We start from the raw sequence: 25077 nt of genomic DNA, 5'->3' as shown, positions 1-25077 counted from the left end.
TATATATATATATATATATATAAACAATATAGTTTATATATAAAGTATATATATTATATATATAAACTATATAATTTATATTTATATTATTATATACTATATATAAACTATATATTATATATATTATGTATAAACTATATATACCATGTATAAACTATAATACTATATAGTTTATATATAATTTATATATGAATTATATATAAACTATACAATTTATATTTATATATTATGTATAATTATAAATAATATATATTGTATAAATTTATAATTATAAATAATATATATTATATAAATTATATAGTTTATTAATATAAACTATATAGTTTATATATATATATAGTATATATGGTTTAAGGTTTAGGGTTTATGATTTAGGGTTAATTTATGGAATTATATATAAACTATATAGTTTATAAATAGTATGATTTAAACTATATATATAAACAATATAAATTAACTTCTACTATATGTAAACTATATATACTATCTTATACTATATGTAAACTATATAGTTTACATATTACCTATATATATAGTTTATTAGTTAACTATATAAACTATTTTATATAGTATATACTATATATATAAACTATAGTTTATATTTATATACTATATATTATAGTTGATATTTATATACTATATATTATATATATAAACTATATAGTATATATAGTATAATTTACATATGAACTATATATAAAAACTATATAAACTATAGTTTATATATAAACTATATACTATAATTGATATTTATATATAAACTATATAAATTATATAGTTGATATATGAACTATAGTTTACATATGAACTATATATAAGCTATAGTTGATATTTACATATGAGCTATAGTTTACATATGAACTATATATATAGTTTATTAGTGAACTATATAAACTATTTATATAGTATATACTATATATATAAATTATAGTTTATATTTATATACTACTTATTATAGTTTATATTTATATACTATATATTATATATATAAACTATATATAATATAATTTACATATGAACTATATATAAAAACCATATAAATTATATACTATAGTTGATATTTATATACTATATATAATATAATTTATACTTATATAATTTATACTATATAAATTCAAAGTTTATGTTATATGTATGAATACTATATAGTTGAATACATTAATTAATAAAAGAAAACTCTAAACTATGTTTTTTTATACTTTAAGCCTTCAAATTATTATTTTTATTAAAATACGTTTTTAAACTATTATATGTGATAATACTAAGTTCTGTCAAATTTTTAGTTGATTTTTTGGTCTATTAGATATTGATATGTCCTATAAAATTATAAATTTATTTTGATAAAAAATAATTTATGTATTTAAAGCAAAAAGGATAGTATATGATTTAGATACCTATTTTAATTAAAAAAAGAATTTAGAGACTTAAAAATGTAAGAAGACATTGTTTAGGGATTTTGTTTTAGTTTAGACAATTTTTTTAACGAGGGAGATTTAAAAGGTCGAAACCCGAAACGAAAAACGCACATGAAAAAGTTTTCCCCCGCCCGCTCAAAATTTTAATTTCTAAAGCTGAAAAACAAAGGCCGACACGGATCCAAACCAAAATCTCCAAAGCAGAAGCAAACCAAAATGGCGCAAGAAGCGAGGCTTAAGCTGCGAATGCAAAAGGAGCTGAAGCTTCTCCTTGACGACCCTCTTCACGCGCTTCCTTACCCTTTCTCTCCTCACAATATGATATCACCGATCTCTCTTCCATCGACGCCCGTGAGTTCACTCTCTCTTAATTTACACCAACGGCGTTTCGAATAGTTTTGTTTCTCTGATCAATGAATCGAAATGCAAAATCCTGATGTTCTTTTTTTCCTCTTTAGAAATAGAAGGTCCTGATGAAACTGTATATAGCAAAGGAATCTTCAAGATTAAGATTCAGATGGCATGGGAAGCATTAGAAAAGATGAGCTTTATCGTGCTTCTGTAGTTCACAAGGTGATTTTATTATCCTACAAAGCATAGATGGGATCTAGCTGCTGAAGTAATCCTTGTATTCTGATACCTACAACAACCTGATTCTGGGTTTCTCTAGCTAAAAAATATCCTTGCATCTCATGAAATCTTTACTATTTTCAACTTCATCTACCAACTATACTGTGCTTTTAGCTTTTTTTAATTTGTAAGTACAGGTTCAACTTGATCGAGTGAAGGTTTTGGACCACCCAGATTTGCAGGTTATACTATTAAGTCTCTTTTAGTTTATGGATTTTGAACCGGTCTATTCATAATTTGGTATGTTTGCTTTTGGAAATTGATGTTTTTTCAAATGCAGTGAAAAATACAAAAACTTGTTTGGCTGGATATAGCGCCAGGCCTATCTAATCTAGAGTCTATTGTTAATTGATAAAAAGATTTAGGAGTTTATAATCTTATTTTTCGTGTCAGGATGGTTTTGACTGAGTCTGGAACCATGGTTTATTGGCAAATATCATTGAAGATGAGGTTTATGGTCTGGCCACTGATGAGGTACACTCTTAGCTCTGTTGGTTTTTCACCTGCATGCTTGGTTGCTTTAATTCATTCTAAGTTGATTTTTTTCAATGTTACTGTATAAATTGTCCAACTGTCCAAGTTATGCTAAGTGATGGATGCATTTGGGAGTGGGAGCGATATACATCATTTGAAAGTTTTCTGTTACTGCTTGTTTGTTAAGATCTTTCATTTCCTATTTCTTTTATCCGTGCTTCTATTATTTTTCAGATTATTACATTTGATAGCTATGGTATTTCGGGTCATTGCAACTATAGTGATGTGCATCGTGGGGTAGTGTAAGTTAAAATCATTTCATATTCTTCAACTCAATTGCACAGAAGCAACATTTTAATTGTTCATAACATAAAACATTAGAAGAAAATAAAATGTGCTATTGTCTACATATAACTATTTAATGATAACTCACCTTTTCAATCATTTTTTCATTATTATTTGAAAAAAGAATATTTAATTTTTCTTTTAAATTTTTAGGGTGTTTAATGGTCTCTGAAATCATTGGAATTGGAAATTCTGTCTTATTTATTCCATTCAAATGTAACTTAATATTTTATATTTATTATGTTTATTTAATAAAAGTTTCAAATAGTTTATTAATAATTTTTTTTGTAGGGTGCTTTACAAGAAGCAATACATGGTGCTTGATTCTGCTTGATTTTGTTTTATATTGTTTGCTTCTGTTGATATTGCTTGATTCTACTTGATATTTGTAAGGGTTTGGTAAATTCTGAACTGTTTGACACTGTTGGCCATCGAATTCCCTTTGCACTGATTGTATGCTTTCTTAATGCATGATGTTTGCTGAATTGATGCAATGATGCTTGTTGAATTGGTAAATTGATGCTTGTCGGTTGTTGCTATCTATTACTCACTGATGCCTTGTAAATTATTGTTGTTGGTCTGACTTAAATAAATTTTTGAATCTTATAAATTCTTATCTAAATAGTTATTCATGTGGAATTATGTTGGTGGCATTTTTGCTTTTAAAGTTAGAAAGTTTCCCATAATTAAACATGCTGGCAGCATTTAGGTATAAAAGCTCGATGATGATATTTTTGGTAGTATAGTTAGCCTTTTAGCCTTGTAAAACCTTAGCTATAAGATCTGAGAGCATTTATTTCAACATAAATTTATTTTGTTTAGTTGATTTTATTGTTTTTTTAGTGTTTTTAAGTGTATAAAATTAATTTCATTTATAAATTTTTTGTTTTAGTATTTGTAATATTATTCAAGTTTCAAATCTTTAATAAGTTTATCATTTCAATTAATATATTTTTATTTTAAAATTTCAAGTTAAGTTATACTTAAATTATTAATCAATTTTCACATTAAAAGCAAATTAGATTTATGAATATTTTAACTTAATTAATATAATTTAATAAAATCAAGTTTAAGACAATATTTAAATTTAATTTAGTGATTATAAATAAAGTTTATAATATAAGAAATATAAAGAATATAAAGAATTGGAATTGATATAGAAAATCAAATTTATAATATACAAATTATAATTAATATAAAAACTAAATTTCAAAAAGTAATCATATTAATTTAATTATTATAATTTTATTATAAATTTAAAATAACATAATTATATTAATTGTAATTTTACTTATAAGTTAGGATAATATCATATCATTTTAACAGCATGTCAGATTATTTACAGGTTGAGTCAATTATAGGTTAGGTTTATAACAGGTCAGGTTGAAAATAGGTCGGGTAATATCAGTTATTTATCAGGTTAATATTGGGTTTGAGTTTATATCAGTCGGATGCAGTTCGGATTCAGGTATTATATTTTCGGTTCAATTCGGGTTTAGGTTATTCTCAGGTTGGATGTAGGTCGGGTTCAGATCCACAATTTTCAGGTTCAACTCGAGTTTAGGTCAACATTAGTTTCGACTCGAGTTGATTTCGGATCATCACAGCGCAAGTCAAAAACAATTTTAACTTGAGTCGATTATAGTCAATTGTGTAGATCGAGTCACCTTTTTACACCCCTAGTCTTTATAAGATATTAGCTCGTGTGTTGTTTAGAAGGTTAGTATGTCATATCATCGAAGTAGTGGGTGATAATCAATTCGTGTTTATTGTAGGAAAGTAGATTTTCGGGATTATCTTAGGAAAGGCGGGCTAATATATGGCGTTATCGGATACATTAAAAGATATTTAACAAATTCAGTTTAACGTTATTGGAAATGTTGAGTAATAATAATGTAGTAGGTCTAAATCATGAAGAAATATTAAAAAATTTGGTAATCGGCAAACTTAACTTGCTCTACGAATATATTGAAAGTGACAATATTTTAATATAAGTATCGACACTTTGTGAATTTAAAAGAGAAGTAGTTTTAGTGTCGATACTTTATAATAATGTATCGATCTACAATGATATAATAGGTAAAAATATGATAAAATCGGTCTCTAAAGGATCAAATCGGTATAGAGCGACCAAATATATTGAAAGTGTCGAAACTTTAATATAAGTATCGACACTTTGTGAATTTAAAAGAGAAATAGTTTTAGCGCTTATAAAGTGTCAATACTTTATAAAAATGTATCGATCCATAATGATATAACAGGTAAAAATATGACAAAATCGGTCTCGAAATGACAAAACTGATAAAGCGCTTCCGGATATGAAAGTGTCGATATTAATAAGTATAGACACTTGTGAATTTAAAAGAGAGCAATTTAGCGCCTATAAAGTGTCGATACTTTATAAAAATATATTGATATTGAAAGTGTTGATATTTTAATAAGTACACGTAATAAATTATTGATACTCTCAAAGAAATAGGTAATTATACTATCGAAAGTATCAACACCTGACATAAAAGTATCGACACTTTGTTAGTTGTATAAATTAAATATAAATAATATATCTGGTGAAAATATAAAGGAAATATCATCTGAAAAATAGATAGAACGGACGAGTTTTTGAAATCGAAGCGTAATTGTTGCTGCATTTCAGAAGGCGTTTCTAAAGCGAAATTTGTTTGTTTGTTGCTACAGTCGAATTAAAAAGTACGTTGTTGAAATCCTAGTTTTTTTATTATTTAGTATAAAAAATAGGGTTTTTATGTGTGTTTGGGGTTTTGGAGTAAGAAGTATTTGAGATCGATTAATGTTGCTGCATTTCAGAAGGCGTTTCTAAAGCGAAATTTGTTTGTTTGTTGCTACAGTCGAATTAAAAAGTACGTTGTTGAAATCCTAGTTTTTTTATTATTTTAGTAATAAAAAATAGGGTTTTTATGTGTTGTTTGGGGTTTTGGAGTAAAGAAGTATTTGAGATCGATTATAGATAGAAAGTGATATTCTAGGTAAAATATAAATATCGATACTTTTATTAAATATTATAGGTAGAAAATGATATTATAGGTTGTATAAATGTGCCGATACTTTGAGTATTGAGTGTTCTCATTTGTTTGAAGGAAATAGGGATTAGGGTTTTTAGGTTTAGTTTGGGGATTTCGAATCGAAGCCAAGAAGGATTTGAGACCGATTATATAATATTATAGGTAGAAAATAAATATGGATACTTGTTTATAATATTATAGGTAGAAAATGATATTGTAGGTTATACAAATATCCCGACACTTATTGTAGTGGCCATTCAAATTCTTTTGAAGTAAATCGTTTTACTACAAAATTAGTTATCGATATTTGTATATTGAATAAAGTGTATGTAACCAGTATTTGATTTGATTTGTGTAAATTGATATATGAATGAAAAATGAAGTCAAAGGATCTTGGAATTGTTGGTGGTGAAGATGACGTTGAAATTGAGGTCAAGATTCGAAAGCAACTAAATGGTGGATATATGTACTTCTAGTAAGTATCAATGTCTTTTTGTTATTATTGTTGAAATGGTAATTGGATTAAAGTATTTAAGAACTATAAATTGATTACAAATTTTAAATGTTGACAGTATGACCGAATGCCAAAGGATGAAGAAAGATGGCGAACACATCGGTTCGGTATGTAAATTGAAATTGACATTGAGTATTATTTAGTATTAATGTATTGATTAAGAAACGTTTATGCTTAATATTAGGTGAGAAATGATGTGTTGGAGAAATGGAATTTGATGAGTGATGCTGATAAGGAACCTTACATCGCACAGTCAAAAATGGATAGTGAAGAATACAAAGAATGGAGGAAATCACATGAAAAAAAGGTATTCATTAAACTTGTAAATACATTGATATAAAATATATAAGAACTATAACAGTATATATTGTTAAAAAATATAGGAAGTGTCGATAAGGTGCAGTATTAAAATGGTGAATTCATTAATTAAACACCTTAAGGAGAAGGGTCAGTTGAATGTGTTGGGAGAAATGGGGTTTGCATTGTTGGTAGGAGTAAAGGATCAACCTATTCGGAGGGAATTGTGTCGATCCTTGATGGAGCAATTTGATGTCGAACAATGTATTGCTAAATATGGTGATTTTTCATTTCCTCTGGGGATCCCATGTGCTGCAACCGTCTTGGGGGTAAGAAATGAAGGCAAAAGTGTTATAGAAGTCTTTAAGAATAGGATGAGCTGAAGGCCCGAGTTTTATTGTACCTTATCGGGATCTTTCTTTGTCCAATGGGTGATACGTCAACGAACAAGGACTATATGAAGCTCATTTGCGATGAAGGCTTGAAGGGTGAATTCAATTGGGCTGAATATGTCCATTCAAGATTGATTGAATCAATAATCACCTTTAAAAAGGGCAGCCAGAGATACCTCAAAGGGTTTATAGAAATCTTAGAGGTAAATAAGTTGAAGAACGTTTTTGTTTTTTTATATAAAATGATAGTATAGTTATTATATAAAATTATAAATTTTATTATAAATGCAGGTTGTACTGTTCGATTTTTGGTCGGGCTGTGAGGCAGTATCGACTTATGAAAGAATCGAAGCGGCACACATCCGTGCATGGGGGAAGGAAGAGGTGGTTAGAGTGATGGCAAAGTTGAAGTTGGATAGACCGAGGAAGCAAGAAAGGGTAATAAATGTAATTAAATAATATTAAGAATATAATCAATGTCTTACTATTGTAATTTAATTTTAAAGGTTATTGGCAAGGAGGTAGAGGAGAAGGAAGAAGAGATGGTTGTATTGGGGGATGACGATGAGGGGGATGACGATGAGGGAAAACAGAGTAAATTCGACATTTAGATGACTGAATTGGATGATATCAAAAAAATTCAGTTTGATATCATACAAAGACAATCAAGAGTCAAAGAGACCCTTGAGAGATATAAGGGGGAAGTGGAAGGAAAAATAGATGGAGTAGTGAAAGAAGTTGAGGGGTGAACTTAAGATGGTGACGGATGAAAAAATTGATGGAGTGGTAAAGGAGGTTGTGGAATTGAGGAGTGAACTTACGGGGGTGAAGGTGGTGGTTGATAAATACTTGGATGAAGGGGAAAAATTGAAGGGTGAAATAAAAGAGATGAATAGCTATGTAGAGCAAAAATATGATGAACTGAAAAAATATAAAAAAGAAAAGATGGAGGAAATGAGGAGGAATGATGTCGATGTGATCTATACACCGGAGAATGTTATAGATGCAAATTTGGATTCGGTATGTCCTGCACCCCAGAAGAAGAAGCAGAAGGTAAGTTGAATAAAAGAAAACTTAATTTGATCTTTATCCTGTTGTTGTGACAAAAATTTGTATGCAAAATTGTAGGTTGAAAAATCAGATATTCCAAGCGGAATTGATGACCTCGAAGCTGTAATTTGTGATTTTTTATGGAATAGTGGGTTAGAATCGGGGTAAGTGAAATATATTGCTTTGTGAGTGATATTTATATATTTCATGACAATATATTAATCTTAATGATTCATACAGATATTCTATAATCTCACTGGGAAATCAATTCGCTAATGTATCTGACGTTGCAACGTTGAAGTTTACGGAATGGGTTGGCGGTGTGGTAAGTAGAAAGTACAAAATGTTAAAACATATTGAATATGTTCTGATTGTATAATTAATTTTGTTAGGTTATTGATTTGCTCGACTGGACAATATGCTACGATTCGAAAAAGTCACTCCGGAAGATTGACTACCTTCCATACCACTTAACGGTGAGTTAAATTAATAAATGTTGAAAAGTAGTGTTATAGACGGTAAATTAATAATGATTGTTGTGTAATTGCAACAACAGGCGTTGTATGCCAACAACAAAGTAAATGTTGAAGGTATTGCTATCTCTTGGGGTCTCATATTGGGTAACTATGTGAAATTCACCGACTATGAGAAGGTAAAACACCATATGAATTGCAAATGATGTTTTCAGATATAGAATGTTGAATTTTATCAAATTGGGTGTGAAATTTGTCGCAGATCATGATCACAATAAACTACAATAATTCACATTGGTATCTGTTGGTGTTGGATATGGTAGATCGTGTTGCAACAATATATGATAGTTTGTTTACATCTGAAGCAGCTAAACAGAGATTGAATGATGCTAAGAGATTGGTATGTATGAAAGGAAATTATGTAAATTATAATGCATAATTTGTTTGGATCATAAATTCATATTTTTTAATGCAGATGAAAATATTAGATAGTTATAATAAGAAACGCAATTGGGTAGAAACATGTGGATCTCTAGGAAAGTTCCCCTTGAAAAACTTCAAATTTGTGGAGCATAAGATGAATGAGCAAGTGAATGGGTATGAGATGTTATCATAAATAAAAAGCTTAATTTATACAGGTTTCATAATTGACATGTGCATGTATGTGATGATGCGGATGGAATCGATCAGTTCTATAGGGGCAACTGGTGATTTTGTTAGTGGAATTAAAAATTCGTTTGCGGTTAAATTGTTAAAAGTCATAGATTGAATGTTGTGGTTTACAATACTTAACGTACTGACAATTTGAATATAGGTTGTTGGACAGTAAAATCGATCGCGAATATTAAATGATCTCGTAAGCCACAATCAAAATCAACTAAGAGAGGAGATCACAAAAGTTGTCATGAGACACAAGAATAACAAAAGGAAGCGATGATGTAAATGTAGGGTTAATTTTGTATAAGATTTATAATTTTGTATGTAAATGTAATTATGAATGAGATGAGAAAAGTTAGCAGTAGATTGTTGTACATGTTTCTTATACAAAGTAAGAGTCATATTGATACTTACGATATATAGAGATCGTTGTCTGCATTATTCCAAATGTCATCATAATTGTCATCATGTGTGGCACTGAATGACCATTTCATATTGAGGGTATGTACAATAACTACAAAATTCAATAACTTTTAAGTAAAAGGTAAATTTACAATGTAGGTGGTAAAAATAGACTTTTTTAATGACAAAATTAATAAACACAAAGATTTGTTTCCAACATTTTGTCCAGTATGGTTCCCAAACGTAAAGTTTTCAAACGTAAAGTTTCCAAAAAATAAGTAAGCAGATGTGTCGATACATTTATAAAAAGTATCGACCTCAAAAACATCGAAACCCATAATTATAATATAATAGGTAATTTTGTATTTATGTGAGAATAGGTCTACATAATGTATCGACACTTTTGAAATTGGTGTCGATACTTTTTGTCCAAAATGAATGCCCAAAATGGTGAACGCATAAAGTGTCGATACATTTATAAAAAGTATCGATCCCAGAAACATCGAAATCTATAATTATAATGTAATAGATAAATTTACAATGTAACCGATATAACTATACCAGTTTTATGAGAGAATAGGTCTAGAAAATGTACTGACACTTGTGTATTTTGTGTCGATACTTTTTGTCCAGAAGGAATACCCAAAAAGGATGCACCCATAAAGTGTCGATATATTTTTAAAAAGTGTCGATCCCAGAGACATCGAAACTCATAATTATAATGTAATAGGTAATTTTGTAATATAACCGGTATAAATATACCGGTTTTATGTGAGAATAGATCTACATAATGTATCGACACTTTTTAATTTTGTGTCGATACATTTTGTCCAGAATGAATGCCCAAAAAATGGTGCACGCATAAAGTGTCGATACATTTATAAAAAGTATCAATCCCAGAAACATCGAAACCCATAATTATAATATAATAGGTAATTTTTCAACGTAACCGGTATAAATATACCGGTTTTATGAGAGAATAGGTTTAGAAAATGTATCGACACTTGTGTACTTTTTGTCCAGAAGGAATGCCCAAAAAGGATGTACCCATAAAGTGTCGATACATTTTTAAAAAGATTCGATCCCAAAAACATAGAAATATATAATTATAATGTAGTAGGTAAATTTTAATGTAACTGGTATAAATATACCGATTTTATGAGAGAATAGGTCTAGAAAATGTATCGACACTTGTGTATTTTGTGTCGATACTTTTTGTCCAGAACCCATAAAGTGTCGATCCCAAAAACATCGAAACCCATAATTATAATGTAATAGGTAATTTTGTAATATAACCGGTATAAATATAACAGTTTTATGAGAAAATAGGTCAGCATAAAGTATCGACAATTGTTAAATTTGTGTCGATACCATTTTAAATATCGCGTGTTTCTCCCCTTCATTATTTATAGATTATAATTGATACAAACTCTAAATCGATAAATCCTAAATCTAAAGGCATAAGAGAACTCTTCCTCTCCGATGAATACCAGCGTTCTTATAACAATGACGATAAGATATTCAGGTAAATTTATCGATATTTTATGGGTTTAATTGATTTCCAGATTAGAGTTTTTTCGTTTGTGTTCCAATGTTATAAGGATCTTCGAAGTAGCCTCAGGTCTCAGCCTAAATTTACAAAAGTCTAAGCTATATGGGGTCAACGTGGGTGAACAAAATGTTAGTGATTTGGCAGACTTAGTAAAATGTTCTTGGGATAAATTCCCAACAACGTACGTCGGTCTTCCCCTGGGTCATTCTAGAAATTCCACCGGCCTGTGGAAACCCATTGAAGAGAAACTGGTTGCTCGATTGGAAGGCTGGAAAAGTAAGATGCTCTCTTTCGGTGTCCGGATAACGATGGTCAAATCTGTTCTGGCTAATTTACCAGTATATTATCTCTCTGTTCCAGATGCCCGCTGTTGTAGCATCCAAAATGAACAGAATCATTGCGATTTTTTTATGGGGCTCTGCGGCTAGTCGTCCCATTCATTGGGTGAAATGGTAGGTTGTTTTCCGGCCGAGAGATATGGGTGGTTTGGGTTTTTTTATCTAAGGCTGAAGAACCGTGCATTGCTGAATAAACGTATTTGGAGGTTTGGGGTTGAACCGGTTCAACTATGGAGGAGAATGCTAAATGCAAAGTATGGTTTCCAAAGTTGTTCCCTTCTACCAAAATCGTTGCAAGATAAGAAATCCTCCTGGTAGTGGAAAAACTTCACCAAATCTCTTCTTAATCGTGAGGACTCTTCCGTCAAAAATATAAGGTTCGTGGTGGGAGATGGTAAGTTCATTGAATTTTGGGAGGATTGGTGGACAGAAGTTCTGTCGCTAAGAGTAGCGTTTCCAAGGATCTTTAACGTTACACTAAAAAAGATCGGAAATGTTGTGGATTTTGGTGTTCTGGAAACTTGGGATATGGGAGAATTTCATGTCCATAATTAATAAAGCATCTCAAAATTCTGCGAGGTTTGATCAACTCAAGTGGATTGAGTCTTCGACTGGTATTTATGAGTCCAAAAGCTACTGCTCCTTAGTCTCTAAGGCAGGGGGATGTGAGGACTCTATGTGGAGGTATGTTTGGGCCAATCTAGCTCCACCAAAGTTAGAAGCTTTCGTCTGGAAATTGGTATATAATAGAATCCCCACTTTGGTAGAACTTGCGAAGAAAGGAGTATCGAGTTCTGGTCAATCCATGTGCATTTTTTGTAAAAAAGATCCAGAATATGTCTGTCATCTATTTTGTCACTGCGATGTTGTGTGGAGACTTTGGCAGAGATGGTGTCGGTTATGAAAGGTCTGCTTGGTTGTCCCTGAAAATGTTATAAGCATGATCATTTGCTGGAATGAGTTGAAAATCAAGTCGGCCATCAAACCAGTGTGGAGATCATATGTTTGATATGTCTCTATTAAGGATTGGTTTTTGGAGCAAATGCAAATGGCCTCATTCGTTTTGTTGTGGTTGAATTTTTGTTTATGCTGCATCTAGTTTGAGGGCTCTCCTGGTTGGTAGGGGGATTGATTTTATCGTAAAATGTTGTCTATGATTTGGCAGTTTTCTATTCGTGCCCGGAGGAGCTGCAGTCTTTGTTTCCTGTTATGGTGGATTTTGATGTTGTCTTCTGGTTTGTTTTGTAGCTGTTGTTTGTGCTACTTAATTTTACCTAAGTCGTGTATGTGCGTTGCTGCACTATTTTGACTCTCTTGTGCATGATGGAATTCGTTGTAAGGTAGTTGTGGGTGGATAGCCGAAGGATAGTATAATGGACTATTTTTGTATTTCTATCGACTTCGATCGGGTGCATTTTTTTTTCTCCACTTAGGATTAGGGAGGTTTTTTAATGAGACTCTTTTTGAATGTCTTTGTGCTTGTATATTTCCTTACTAATATTCAAACTCTTTATCCCCATTTTCAAAAAAATATATATTTTAATTGTGTAAAAACAAAATTTAAAAATCAAAAGCTTTTTGAATTAGAAAATAATAATAAATTACCAATCAAACCAATATGTGAGTTGAATGCAGAGATTATATTATTGAAGTTTTGATAGTGTGAATGAAGCTAGGCAGTGATCATCCTCCTTGAATTTAAGGGTAATCCCAATATTCATGCCCTGCTCATAATCCAATTTAACCTGTAAATAACAAAAAGGCAACAAATGCTGACAAAAGTAGAGAAAAATATAGCAATCTTATACTGTATGTTTTTACATTAATAGTCATACTATGATTACAGACAGTACAAAGCTAGAAGATAACAAGGTTTAATCAATCAGTTTTTTAGACATTAATTTTAAAAAAATCAAGGCCATTCAGATGGATGCAATAAACACGTTTCTTACATATTTATTACCTTTCATCAGTCTTGACAGGATCATTAACCAAGTCCTGGATCTCCTTCTTGCTCTTTACCACACTCCATTTCCTGTTATGAAAATCAAGTTTGTCCAAGTCCTCTGAAATTGCCATATAACCATAAAGAAGCTGCTCCTCCAGATTGTCACCCATTTCCTCATTGCTATGTTCGCCATTATTTTTTGATGTAAATTCAATTCTCCCGTGCTTGTTCTCCACAAAATATTTGTGAAGTCTCTCTGCCGTTGCCAGTCCGGTAAACGTGCCCAAGAATTTCACCACCATAATACTTTGGTCTGCAGGTCTCCCTAGGCACACGGTGATTTTCCCCCCAACAAAGCCTTTATCTGTCATCATTCAAGAACCAATAAGAGGGGGGGAAAATAACAAAAAAAAAAAGCAAAATCCAGGAAAAGTAGGAAAAAAAGATCAGTCTCCTCTTCTAGTCAAAGAAAGTCTTTCATATTCACCAGCAAGTAAAAAGCTTTTAAAATTATGATTATTCCATTTACTCGTAGTGCATATCCACAGCCAATTCAACTCAAACATTCATCCTTTCTTATTCAATTTTGTTCATCAATTTTGTTTGTTGATATATTAGCAGGCATCAAACATCCATCTTTCCTGTTGCACTCTTGGAACAATTCGAACTAAATACATTAATCTGTTTGCTAAACAAATTATCATGCAAATTTGAGAGCCAAGTACTTACTTCTCAGAAAAGCCTGCACCCCTTCAATAGGAAAAACCTTCTGTTCTTGAGGATTGTTATTTCCCATGGAAATATTGTGGATGACAACCATTGGAGGCCAGAGAACCAAATCCTCCTTCTGAGCCAAGGCCTCTGCTTCAGGCAAGACCTGGGGAACCCATGTTATAGTGTCAGGAGGTGCAATGCTGTCCCACCCCAACAACACACATATTGCTTTGTGAAGACCTAAGTGCTCTGCCCTCAGCCCCACCTTGTGAGACATGAAAGCATGGGTCACCAGGCGTTGGGTGTCCATGAATTCCTTCGAATAGCTGTAAAAGGTAAGATGTAAGAATAAAAGACAGAGAGACGAAGAATCATCATTCATCAATGGTAATAAGTTTAAAAAACGAGAAAATGATTCGAATGGGGCATTAGATAAAGGAAACAATCAGTATCCAATCAGATCAGAGGAAACGAAATCAAAATCAAGAACATTAAAGTAACATCCAGTTCCCATCCATTGTATCTCAAACCATTTTTTCTGCAGTCACTAGAAATATAGTAAATGATGTTCCAAAACCTAAACTCACCTTTTACTTGGGTCAAAAAGTGACCTACCTTCAAATACGTTACGTTTTTAACCCAGGTTCAACAATAAGCTGAGGGGTATATTTGGACCTATCAAATCTAACCCAACCTAAAAAATAACGAAATTAACCTCAATCAGGAACCTGATTTGACCATAAAAAATCAACAACCAACAAAGCCAAACTCGAAAATTACCCAAACAATTAACCTGAAATCATCTGAACTTTTGTATCAAACTTGAATGACAAAACCGAAAATGAACCAACCTGAAAATCCTGACAATCAAAACCCAAAATGACCATAACCTAAAAGTGGCCTAAATCAGAAATAACCCGAACCAAAAGATGAAAATTTTCCTAATATGTAGAGGACCATATTATTAGCAAATGAAGACTGAAAACAACCTAGTATATCTGTAATCAAGCAAAGCAACATGTTTTTCTTGAACCAATTATATTATTTGCATTTGCAAATGGATTTACTGACAAAAAAAGACTTCAAATAAAAAAAAATCAACAAACACATACTTAAATGGAGTGGGTGAGGGAGAGACAGATTTTATCAGATATCAATATTTAGCAAGCTACAAGACATTGCTGTTTAAAATCATGAAAAACAAAATAATACACATTTTTTACAAAGTTCTTTACAGAACATAGGTGATGTCTAACATAATACAGACCACTCAGATTTATCTCTTTGTTTTGCTCATCGGCACCATCATTTAGACCTGCTCCAACATGGATCCCTCCATTAAAAGCAAGTAGCAGCATAATTGACTGGCAGGAGCTCACTATAATCCTATCTGCCACAGACAAATGAATTACCACTCAATTGGTCACTCAAATTGCCTATTAAATCCTTATCTAATAGGTCGTACATTCAGATTACCGAAGTCCCTCTAGCAGACATAAGGGTACTAACCTTGCTCCTTAATGACATCCAAGGATTCTGAAAGAGCAAGAACTAAGTGCTCAAACCAAATATTTTAGGAAAACAAGCAGCTTTTTCTCACAAATAAGTAATGAGCAAAGAATGCAATAAGTTCTATCCAATATCCACAATGAAGCTGAGAAGTTCTCCATATTAGCACACTTAAAAGAATCCTCAGACTTCTTAAAAGTTCTCCAGTTGAAATAAAAAATCAACCAACTTTCGCGGTTAGCTCTCTTATAGGTTACACAGAAATGTCATCTAAACCAGGAAATTTCAAACCTCACTGAATGAAGCTTAAATTGATAAAACTGGATGCCCAGATCCCATCAACAGCAATCCAGCCCTTTCTGCATTCTTTGGCCCCAAATGCTGAAACCCAGTTAGTTCACAAAAGCATTTACCCATATCTAAGGTTGCCCGGTATCAACATATTCATATGCTCAGCATTCACCAGCTGGTACCCTATAAATTATTACATTAAACTTGCAAATTGCTAATATAGAACATCATTTCTCAGGCTACTAGTCTATTTCTTCTCAGAAGCAAACAAATCGAATTAAACCCTTAAATAAAGTTGTTATGACCAGCCATCATAGTACGTCTAGTTACCATGTAAGGAACAAACTGTATCGCCAGAAGAAAAAAACACTTATTATAATTGCTTAAATAACTAAAAAACAGTTACGATTTTGCTAGTTTCCAAAATATTCAAATGGCCATAAAAACATCCTAGGAAGACCAACTGACAGAACCTTTAGGGCTAAAATCGTCATTCAAAAAACGAATTAAATGAAAATATATGCATCTCTTCATAATGCATGTCATAGAAAAGAAAAACGGACCTTCTACCACAAACAATGCAGAACAAACTACCAGCATGTCCTTGCTCCTTGTATCTTTTACGAACACTCTGGTTCAAGTTTAATCTTCTAGAGTACTTTAAGAATGCTTCACGTACCAATTGCTTAAATTCTTCTGAATCCTCAGACAGCTCAGCCTCTGCATGATTCACTAAATCTGCAGTCATATCACCATCATTTGCATTTATATCCTCATCATAATCTTCATTTCTCTTGCAAACTTCGTTTTGTTTATGAAGGTTACTTCTTTTTTCATTGTGATGTGAAGTATGCCAGCTAAGAGAACCAGGTTCATGATTTCCCTTGATATATTTACCACTATCTTTGTAAAACCTGATTGGAACTCTTTGTGAATGTGCCAAAGTATCTTCGGACGTATACCAGTCATCCAATTCAGAATCACCATGAAGTTCTGGCCCATCATATGTCCTTCCAGGCTTTCTATATTCATTGTGGCCATACTGTTTTGTCCTAGATACATGTAAACCAATTATATCTTCATCAATCTGCTCATCACAATCATATGAACCTCCAAAGTCGCCAGCTGAGTGCATTGTTCTGGATACATTAGTTTTAGAACTTGGCCTACCAACATCTTCCATCATAAGGAACTTCCTTTTAAGAATCCTATCTGAGTACCCGACAAGTTCGTTCTCCATCCTCTTTGTTCTTAGACAAGGGCTGCATTGCTCTGTGTCATATTTAGATGCAGAAGAGTTAACAACTCTTTCATTTTGAAACACTGGACCTACTCCTCTGCCAAAACCAGAATCAGATCTTGAATTTGATAATTGACGATTGTGATATGCATCCAAATGTGACAATTCATAGTCTTGAGGTAGTCTTCTTCCAAATGCAACATGGGTGTCTTCCGAACACACATATTCCCTGTCTCGCATTGGTGCATATGATCTGCACATATCAATGTAGTCTGTACTCATCTGATTTTGCAAAGCGCAATCATTCCATATAATGCCCTTTCTCGAACTTCCATAAGAATGATCTGTATTATCAATTTTGTCTATAACATGGTGCAAAACATTTCGTTTCGGCATGTCTATATGACCGTAATCAACCGATGCATGTTCATAGAAAACTCGAGATTGAGAAGCCATCATCCTTTTTAAGTCCTCAACTGGATACCCACGATTATTACTTCCTATTGCCCTAGGTTTTCTGTATAGGTAATCCTCATACTCTGCTCCACTTGGACTATTTGGACATTCCTGATATAATGTCATATTCCTTCTAGTAGCTTCAGAATCTGTCACAGACTCTGTAAGTGACCTTTGGTCGTATTTATTATATTTCACTGGTTCAGTGAACTTCCGGCTGCTCCTATGATATTCTTCAGAACCTTGTAAGGGTGCATCATCCTGATATGAACTCAGAAACTCAGTCCTAGGGAAACCAGAAGATGTGCCAGCAAATTCCTTAAGTTGATGGGTGCACATGAAATCCTTGGATCGAGATGATTCCACCATACTATATGCAACATCCTGAGAGTCAAACATGGAGTTATCTTCTTTGTAAGAATCCATATCTTTCACCTTCTTTGAAGGCATAGTTTCTCGATGCCGAAATTTTTCACGCTCATAATGATCCATATCAATGTCTTGTGAGGAAAATGGTAATTGCTCACTAGTTTCTGCAAATTTTAAGCTTGGACCTAGATCATGAGGCAACCGACGTGGACCTCTTACATCGGTTTCTTCCACTGGCAACAATTTCTGGTCCATCATTACATGCCCATCAATACTCAAAACTCTGTTTTCCATATAGTCTTTCTCTTTGGCCAACCTAGATGTACCATGATCATACCTATACACACCCCTTGCACTGGAGTTTGTACGATCATCAAAACCAACAGGCTCAACAAAATCATATTTTCTATTGACGACTCCCTCATCTTCATAATGAGACTTTTTACGCATTTGCACATATAGGGGTGATTTCGATCCTGCTATTTCAGTTCTAAGGCTACCCAAATTCCAACCATACGAATCTCTCCCCACCATGGCTCCGCTTATCCGATCCTTAACCGAACCCCTCTTTCTGGACACACATCAAGGGCATTGGGTCTAAAGTTCCTCAGTCCACGCGGTGGAGGAGACCGATTATTCATCACCTCGCGACGAGAAACCGGATAAGGATCATGAGAACCAGCTTCAGCAGCAGCCCTGTGTTGACTACGCGACTTAACAGTTCGAGATAGTTCAACCTGTTCACCTTTTCTACTAGATTGCATCTTTCCACTTATTAAACACTATTAACTTTCTATGTATTCAGAAACAGAGCAATAGCCCTAATTTCTAGGTCAAGTTTAAGTACCAATTTTGAAAACACTAAAAACCAAGTAAGCTTGGAGAACCCAAAAATAAAAACTCAGAAATCGATTGCAAAAGACGGGTCTAAGAAAAACCCAGAAAGGATTTCCGAATCTTCGAGAGAAATTAAAAGGAGAAAGACCAAACCTTGTATAGACTTGGATTAAAAGAACCCATGGATTGGTCTTAAAGCCTTTGTTGAAAACTTGTCTCAATAAAAATTCTGAAAGCCTTTTCTCTTACCCACAACAGTTACAGATAAAAAAGAGTTCGATCTGATCTGATCTGATGATATTCAGTGTTGAAGATGAGAGACAAACAAGAAAGTAAAGCGGGTTACTTACCGCATGTTATTGGTAAAAGGGTTGGCTTTTCACTTTTTTAGTCCTAAACTTCGTTCGGGTTTCTTTTAAGGGTAAACTACAGATTTGGTAACTAAAGTTTACTTTATCTCCCATCATTTAATGTACTTTAAATTTTATTCACTTTTCATTGAATTTAATATATTAGGTTTTATGGTCAATAATCGTTTTCGCACTAACAGATTATAAATGGAAAATAATTTTTTTTTATTGAAAATTTTATTTTTTATAGTTTTAACATTGTTAACTATCTAACGACGGAGTTACAAAAAAAAATAATGTATTAAGTTTAGTGTGTAGAACTTTTAAAGTTCAACGAGTAAAATAGGAGAGAAATAAAGTTTAATGATGAAATTTGTAATTTACTCTTCTTTTAATGAACACTAGGTTGAACTATTTTTCACTCTCGAATTATGGAACTAAATTCTAAATTAACTCTTAAATATGAAAATATTTTAATTTAAGGTTTAAGGGGTGATTTTGCTTACATAATAAATCTAAATCAATTCTTAAAAAATATATCTAAATTAATTATTTTTATTTTTTAATTATATTAACTTTATTCTTAAATTTGTGTAATTTTATAAATCTTATTCTTTTTAATTGATGTTGATTGTTATTGTATTGATATAATAGTATATTATATTGAAGTGATGCTACATGATACTAACGTAACATTTCATATATGAACGATGGCATGACAAAAGATTTAATTGATTTTTTATAGAGTTTGAAGGTACAATTGATTTTAATTTTAATTTTGAGGGTTTTATTTAATATGCAAATAGAAAAATAAACGTAGATAGTGCTTGTAACACCCCCAACCCGTATCCGACCCGGATACGAGTCCGAAGTGTCACATTGACTTTTTAAACATTTATTCGTATAAAATAGTGGGTAATTTAAAAACTTTGATAACATTTAAATTATTTCAAATCGTTTACAACAGATATCAGAGTTCATACCATTTATATCTTTAGACTACATGCCAACTACACTCTGTAAACAGTACATACATTTTCTGATCTGACATTTGGTAAGGAAAACTGACCTGTCTTGCTCCGCATTACCCTTTCCTCTTCTCGAAACCTACGTGTGAAACAATCACACGCTAAGTCGAAGACTTAGTGAGGCATAACGACTTACAAATGCACTTCATAACATATATCAATACATGCATGTTCTGTTCTATCATGTTATACCAATTCCATGCATTCTTCGTATCATATAAAATCATATCAGATTAATTACAGTAAATACTACAGACACATAATTCATCAAACAGTTTATCATGTAATCACATACTTTTATTGTTAACCTTTTCAATCAAACACTATACACACACAACATCATATGGTTCACGTAACACATTTCAAACCACTTATAACCCCATCGTATACATATCACATTCAGTACGCTTGTTTAATCACTTTATTAGCCCATGTACACTAGTGAGAACTTAAGGTATGTGAGTACATTGAGGTTGTGCACACATATGCTGTCACCACAGCTCGATCAATGTCCCGAAGGACCAGTCCATAGATTCCGAAGAACCTAGGTAATCAGTCCATATGTCCCGAAGGACATAGGTAAACAGTCCGTATGTTCCGAGAACATAGGTAAACAGTCCATGTCCCGAAGAACATAGGTAAACAGTCCATATGTCCCGAAGAACATAGGTAAACCCTCGACCCTTGGCATGCCAACTATACCCCTAGCTCTCATATCACATAACATGGCATTATCATTTATAACAGTTCACATTACTTATTCATATTCTTTCTCTTATAACCACATAGCTTTTCTTTTCAGTCACGTATCACATGTACGTGTAAACATATATCTAATATCATATGTTACATGTAATCACATAGATCTTATCTCATAACATATACTTGTTTTCACATATATATTTCATATCACATGCCATATAAGCTCATAGCTTCTTTCACATATACATGTAGTCACATAGCTTCTTTTCATATTCTCATAGGATCACATAGTTCATATCTTATACTTTGTTTTCTCATGTTCACATATATCATGTCGTATGGCTCATATCTTTCTCATGCAGTCACATAGTTCAGTTTCACATATGTTCATATATATACATTACATATCACATACTTCTCGTAACATTACATTCAAAAGCATGTTAACACATATAATCATGCATACATGCAATTCATGTCATTCATATACGTATAATCATATATTCATGCATTCTAACAGAGGAAATAGACTTGTCGCAAGTCCTGTTTCCATTTAGCACCATAAACTAATTAATATGCACTCACCTGGCCTCACTAGTCAATTCCAATCTCTTATCTTTCCCCTTGATCGATCTTACTTGCCAAACGTTCCGGAATTCTTTATGCGTAGAATCTACATAAATGTACATTTCGAGGTAATCATTAGATACCTACACCTTGTAATTGAATACTAGCAACTTAAACGAACTTATTAAACCAATATTAACATTTTTCTTTAGGGGGAATCGGTTCCCTACCATGGGGGTATCGATTCCCTCAAGATATTCTGGAATTCTGTCGTTTGAAGGGGTATCGGTTCCCCTTGAATGGGTACCGATTCCCCTTGCCCAGAAATCATATTTTCAACCCGAAAATTACTTCATTTCCTCTCAAACACTTCATATATCATCCCCTTTTCATTCTTAACTCTAGTACACATACTTAACCCAATCTATATTCATTTATTTCATCTTAAACCTCAAAATCCTATCTTCCATTTGTAATTCCAAAAATCATATCAAATTTTCTATATGTTCAAAATCAAATTCTATCACTCCAAATCTCTTAATTTAACCATTGACAAGTCAAATTTAACTTCAATTTCTACTTATCAATTCTTTTCCAAAGTTTCATATAAAAACTCCAAATCTTTAATCTCTCTTAACCCCTCCATCATTTGTTTTTAAGATGATTTAAGCTTTCCTTAAGCTTAGTTATCATCTAATAATCAAAACCCAACCTTAAAATCAACAATTCATTTACAAACAAAGAACTTACCTTTTGAAGCTAGCCCCACGTGAAGAAGAGAAAGCAAGAAGAAGAAAGCTTCCAGATAGCTCTCTTCCCACGTGTATATAATTCCTTAAATGATCAAATGACCATTTTACCCTTTATTTCCTTTAACAATTACAAAATAACCTTCATCATATGCATCCAATAATCATAGAACTATTTCATTCTTCTATTTTAGTCATCAAATTATGAAACTTTACGATTTGATCACTAACCCGGTATTGAGGATGTTACAAATCTCCCCTCCTTATAAGAAAATTCGTCCTCGAATTTTCACTGCACATCTTAATAGGAACATATCTTCTAATGTTCTTATGTTGCTTCCCTGACTTACTCTTTCTTGTCATCATCAGAAACTTACTTTTCAATCCCTTAGTTTTTCGACTATCTTTTTCGTTTATACCTTCATCTTCTGTTGTTTATCATATAATCAATAACCAGTAATACCAATCCATTGTTGTCTTTTCTCTCATTCGATTATGCATTTTTCCTTTGACCTTTCTAAAATTCCATATAATGTCACTCATCACGTTGACAATAACATTCATCTCATCACTCTATATCAAAACTGTCCTCTGTACTTCCATATTTATCGTATCTGATTCTTTTAAATCAATCCCTTTCATTTCTTATACTTGTATTTTCCTTCCTGAAGGTTCCATGCAAATACTTATCTCTGTTTCTACATTATAGCTATCTCAGAATATACAATTATATTCAAATTCATATCATAATCAATTAACTCAACTTTATCTTTCCTCCAATCTTATAACTCTAGCACCTTTACTCTGACAGCTAGATAATAACTTTGGTTCAGTCTAGGGCACAAGCCCTCTTATACCAATCATATACATTCTTTCCAATCTAAATTATCTTAACATTCGCTTACTCAACTTATCAATTTCACTTCTATTCTCATACATCCTGAAATTTCTTTTACTCAAACTCAACATTCTGACTTCCTGTGTCCTATAATCTGATCATCGATATACACATTCTCAAACTCTTCTTATCAATCCTCAGCTTTACTTAAATATACAAATTCTTACTTCCTTTTCCTTTACTATACCACATTACTATAATCCAAATATGCAACTATATCCAGATCCATTGCAGATCTGGTTATCATATCCTGACAATATCTTATAATCTTATAATCCAGTACATTTTTATCACATACTCTAGTTAGCCAACGCTAACTCTTTCCATCTAAACTGCAAACCCTTATCATAAACATACTCTTGTTTATGCGCAATACTATCACTTCGTTTCAAACTCATAAACTCTGACTTTATACATCTTATACACTTGTCATTGATGCACTTATCCTTAAGTTCTTCTATACGTACTCATCACATCCTTAGATCTTTTTAACATTCTTATGGTGACACCCGTTCACCATATTCTATCTTATCCACATAATAACTCTATATCGTTTTTCCGATTCCAAACGATGAAAACTTTCTATCATTATTCAGATATGATTTCAGCTTTCTGAAATCAACTTTTGATCTTACTAGGCATTTCCTGAGGTGTCCACTCTTCATCCTGCCTGGCCAGGGCAAGTGAATAGCTATCACAATCAGGAATATCACCTTCCACTTACTTCGAAATTATCACGATCGGATTTCTACTGTATTAAACTATTCTTATTTTATTAGCAAGGCAACGTATTCCTTACACTATCAGATCAGAAATTTTTCAATCTATGTTGGCATGTACACCTTTTATGACATTTTGGACTTCGGTTTATGCCGAGAATCGGCTAAACCTTAGCTCTGATACCATTAAATGTAACACCCCCAACCCGTATCCGACCCGGATACGAGTCCGAAGTGTCACATTGACTTTTTAAACATTTATTCGTATAAAATAGTGGGTAATTTAAAAACTTTGATAACATTTAAATTATTTCAAATCGTTTACAACAGATATCAGAGAGTTCATACCATTTTATATCTTTAGACTACATGCCAACTACACTCTGTAAACAATACATACATTTTCTGATCTGACATTTGGTAAGGAAAACTGACCTGTCTTGCTCCGCATTACCCTTTCCTCTTCTCGAAACCTACGTGTGAAACAAAGTCGAAGACTTAGTGAGGCATAACGACTTACAATGCACTTCATAACATATATCAATACATGCATGTTCTGTTCTATCATGTTATACCAATTCCATGCATTCTTCGTATCATATAAAATCATATCAGATTAATTACAGTAAATACATACAGACACATAATTCATCATTAACAGTTTATCATGTAATCACATACTTTTATTGTTAACCTTTTCAATCAAACACTATACACACACAACATCATATGGTTCACGTAACACATTTCAAACCACTTATAACCCCATCGTATACATATCACATTCAGTATGCTTGTTTAATCACTTTATTAGCCTATGTACACTAGTGAGAACTTAAGGTATGTGAGTACATTGAGGTTGTGCACACATATGCTGTCACCACAGCTCGATCAATGTCCCGAAGGACCAGTCCATAGATTCCGAAGAACCTAGGTAATCAGTCCATATGTCCCGAAGGACATAGGTAAACAGTCCGTATGTTCCGAAGAACATAGGTAAACAGTCCATATGTCCCGAAGAACATAGGTAAACAGTCCATATATCCCGAAGAACATAGGTAAACCCTCGACCCTTGGCATGCCAACTATACCCCTAGCTCTCATATCACATAACATGGGCATT

The 25077-nt window shown here is 32.5% G+C and overlaps 1 protein-coding gene across 1 annotated transcript; it reads right to left on the bottom strand.

The window, feature by feature from the left end:
- Window positions 1-13356: 13356 nt before the first annotated feature.
- LOC120193189 lies at window positions 13357-19270 on the bottom strand. The gene is made up of 3 exons (XM_039195760.1): window positions 16603-19270; window positions 14255-14565; window positions 13357-13889 (listed from the first exon to the last, which is right to left on the bottom strand). Exons 1-3 carry the CDS (start codon window positions 18636-18638, stop codon window positions 13537-13539), a joined length of 2700 nt encoding a protein of 899 aa, XP_039051691.1. The 5' UTR covers window positions 18639-19270; the 3' UTR covers window positions 13357-13536.
- Window positions 19271-25077: the final 5807 nt, after the last annotated feature.

This window comes from Hibiscus syriacus, unplaced genomic scaffold, assembly GCF_006381635.1.
Source record: "Hibiscus syriacus cultivar Baekdansim isolate YM2019G1 unplaced genomic scaffold, ASM638163v2 tig00116989_pilon, whole genome shotgun sequence".
Classification (NCBI taxonomy): domain Eukaryota; kingdom Viridiplantae; phylum Streptophyta; class Magnoliopsida; order Malvales; family Malvaceae; genus Hibiscus; species Hibiscus syriacus.
The sequence above is the reverse complement of the archived record's forward strand: the minus strand, read 5'-3'. Positions and strand labels throughout refer to the sequence as shown.

Coding starts and splice junctions, on each gene's coding strand:
- LOC120193189 (XM_039195760.1), bottom strand. CDS start 18,638: ATGGTGGGGAGAGATTCGTATGGTTGGAATTTGGGTAGCCTTAGAACT. Junction 14,566..16,602: donor TGCATTGTTTGTGGTAGAAG/GTCCGTTTTTCT, acceptor TACCTTTTACAG/CTATTCGAAGGAATTCATGG. Junction 13,890..14,254: donor GGTGCAGGCTTTTCTGAGAA/GTAAGTACTTGG, acceptor GAATGATGACAG/ATAAAGGCTTTGTTGGGGGG.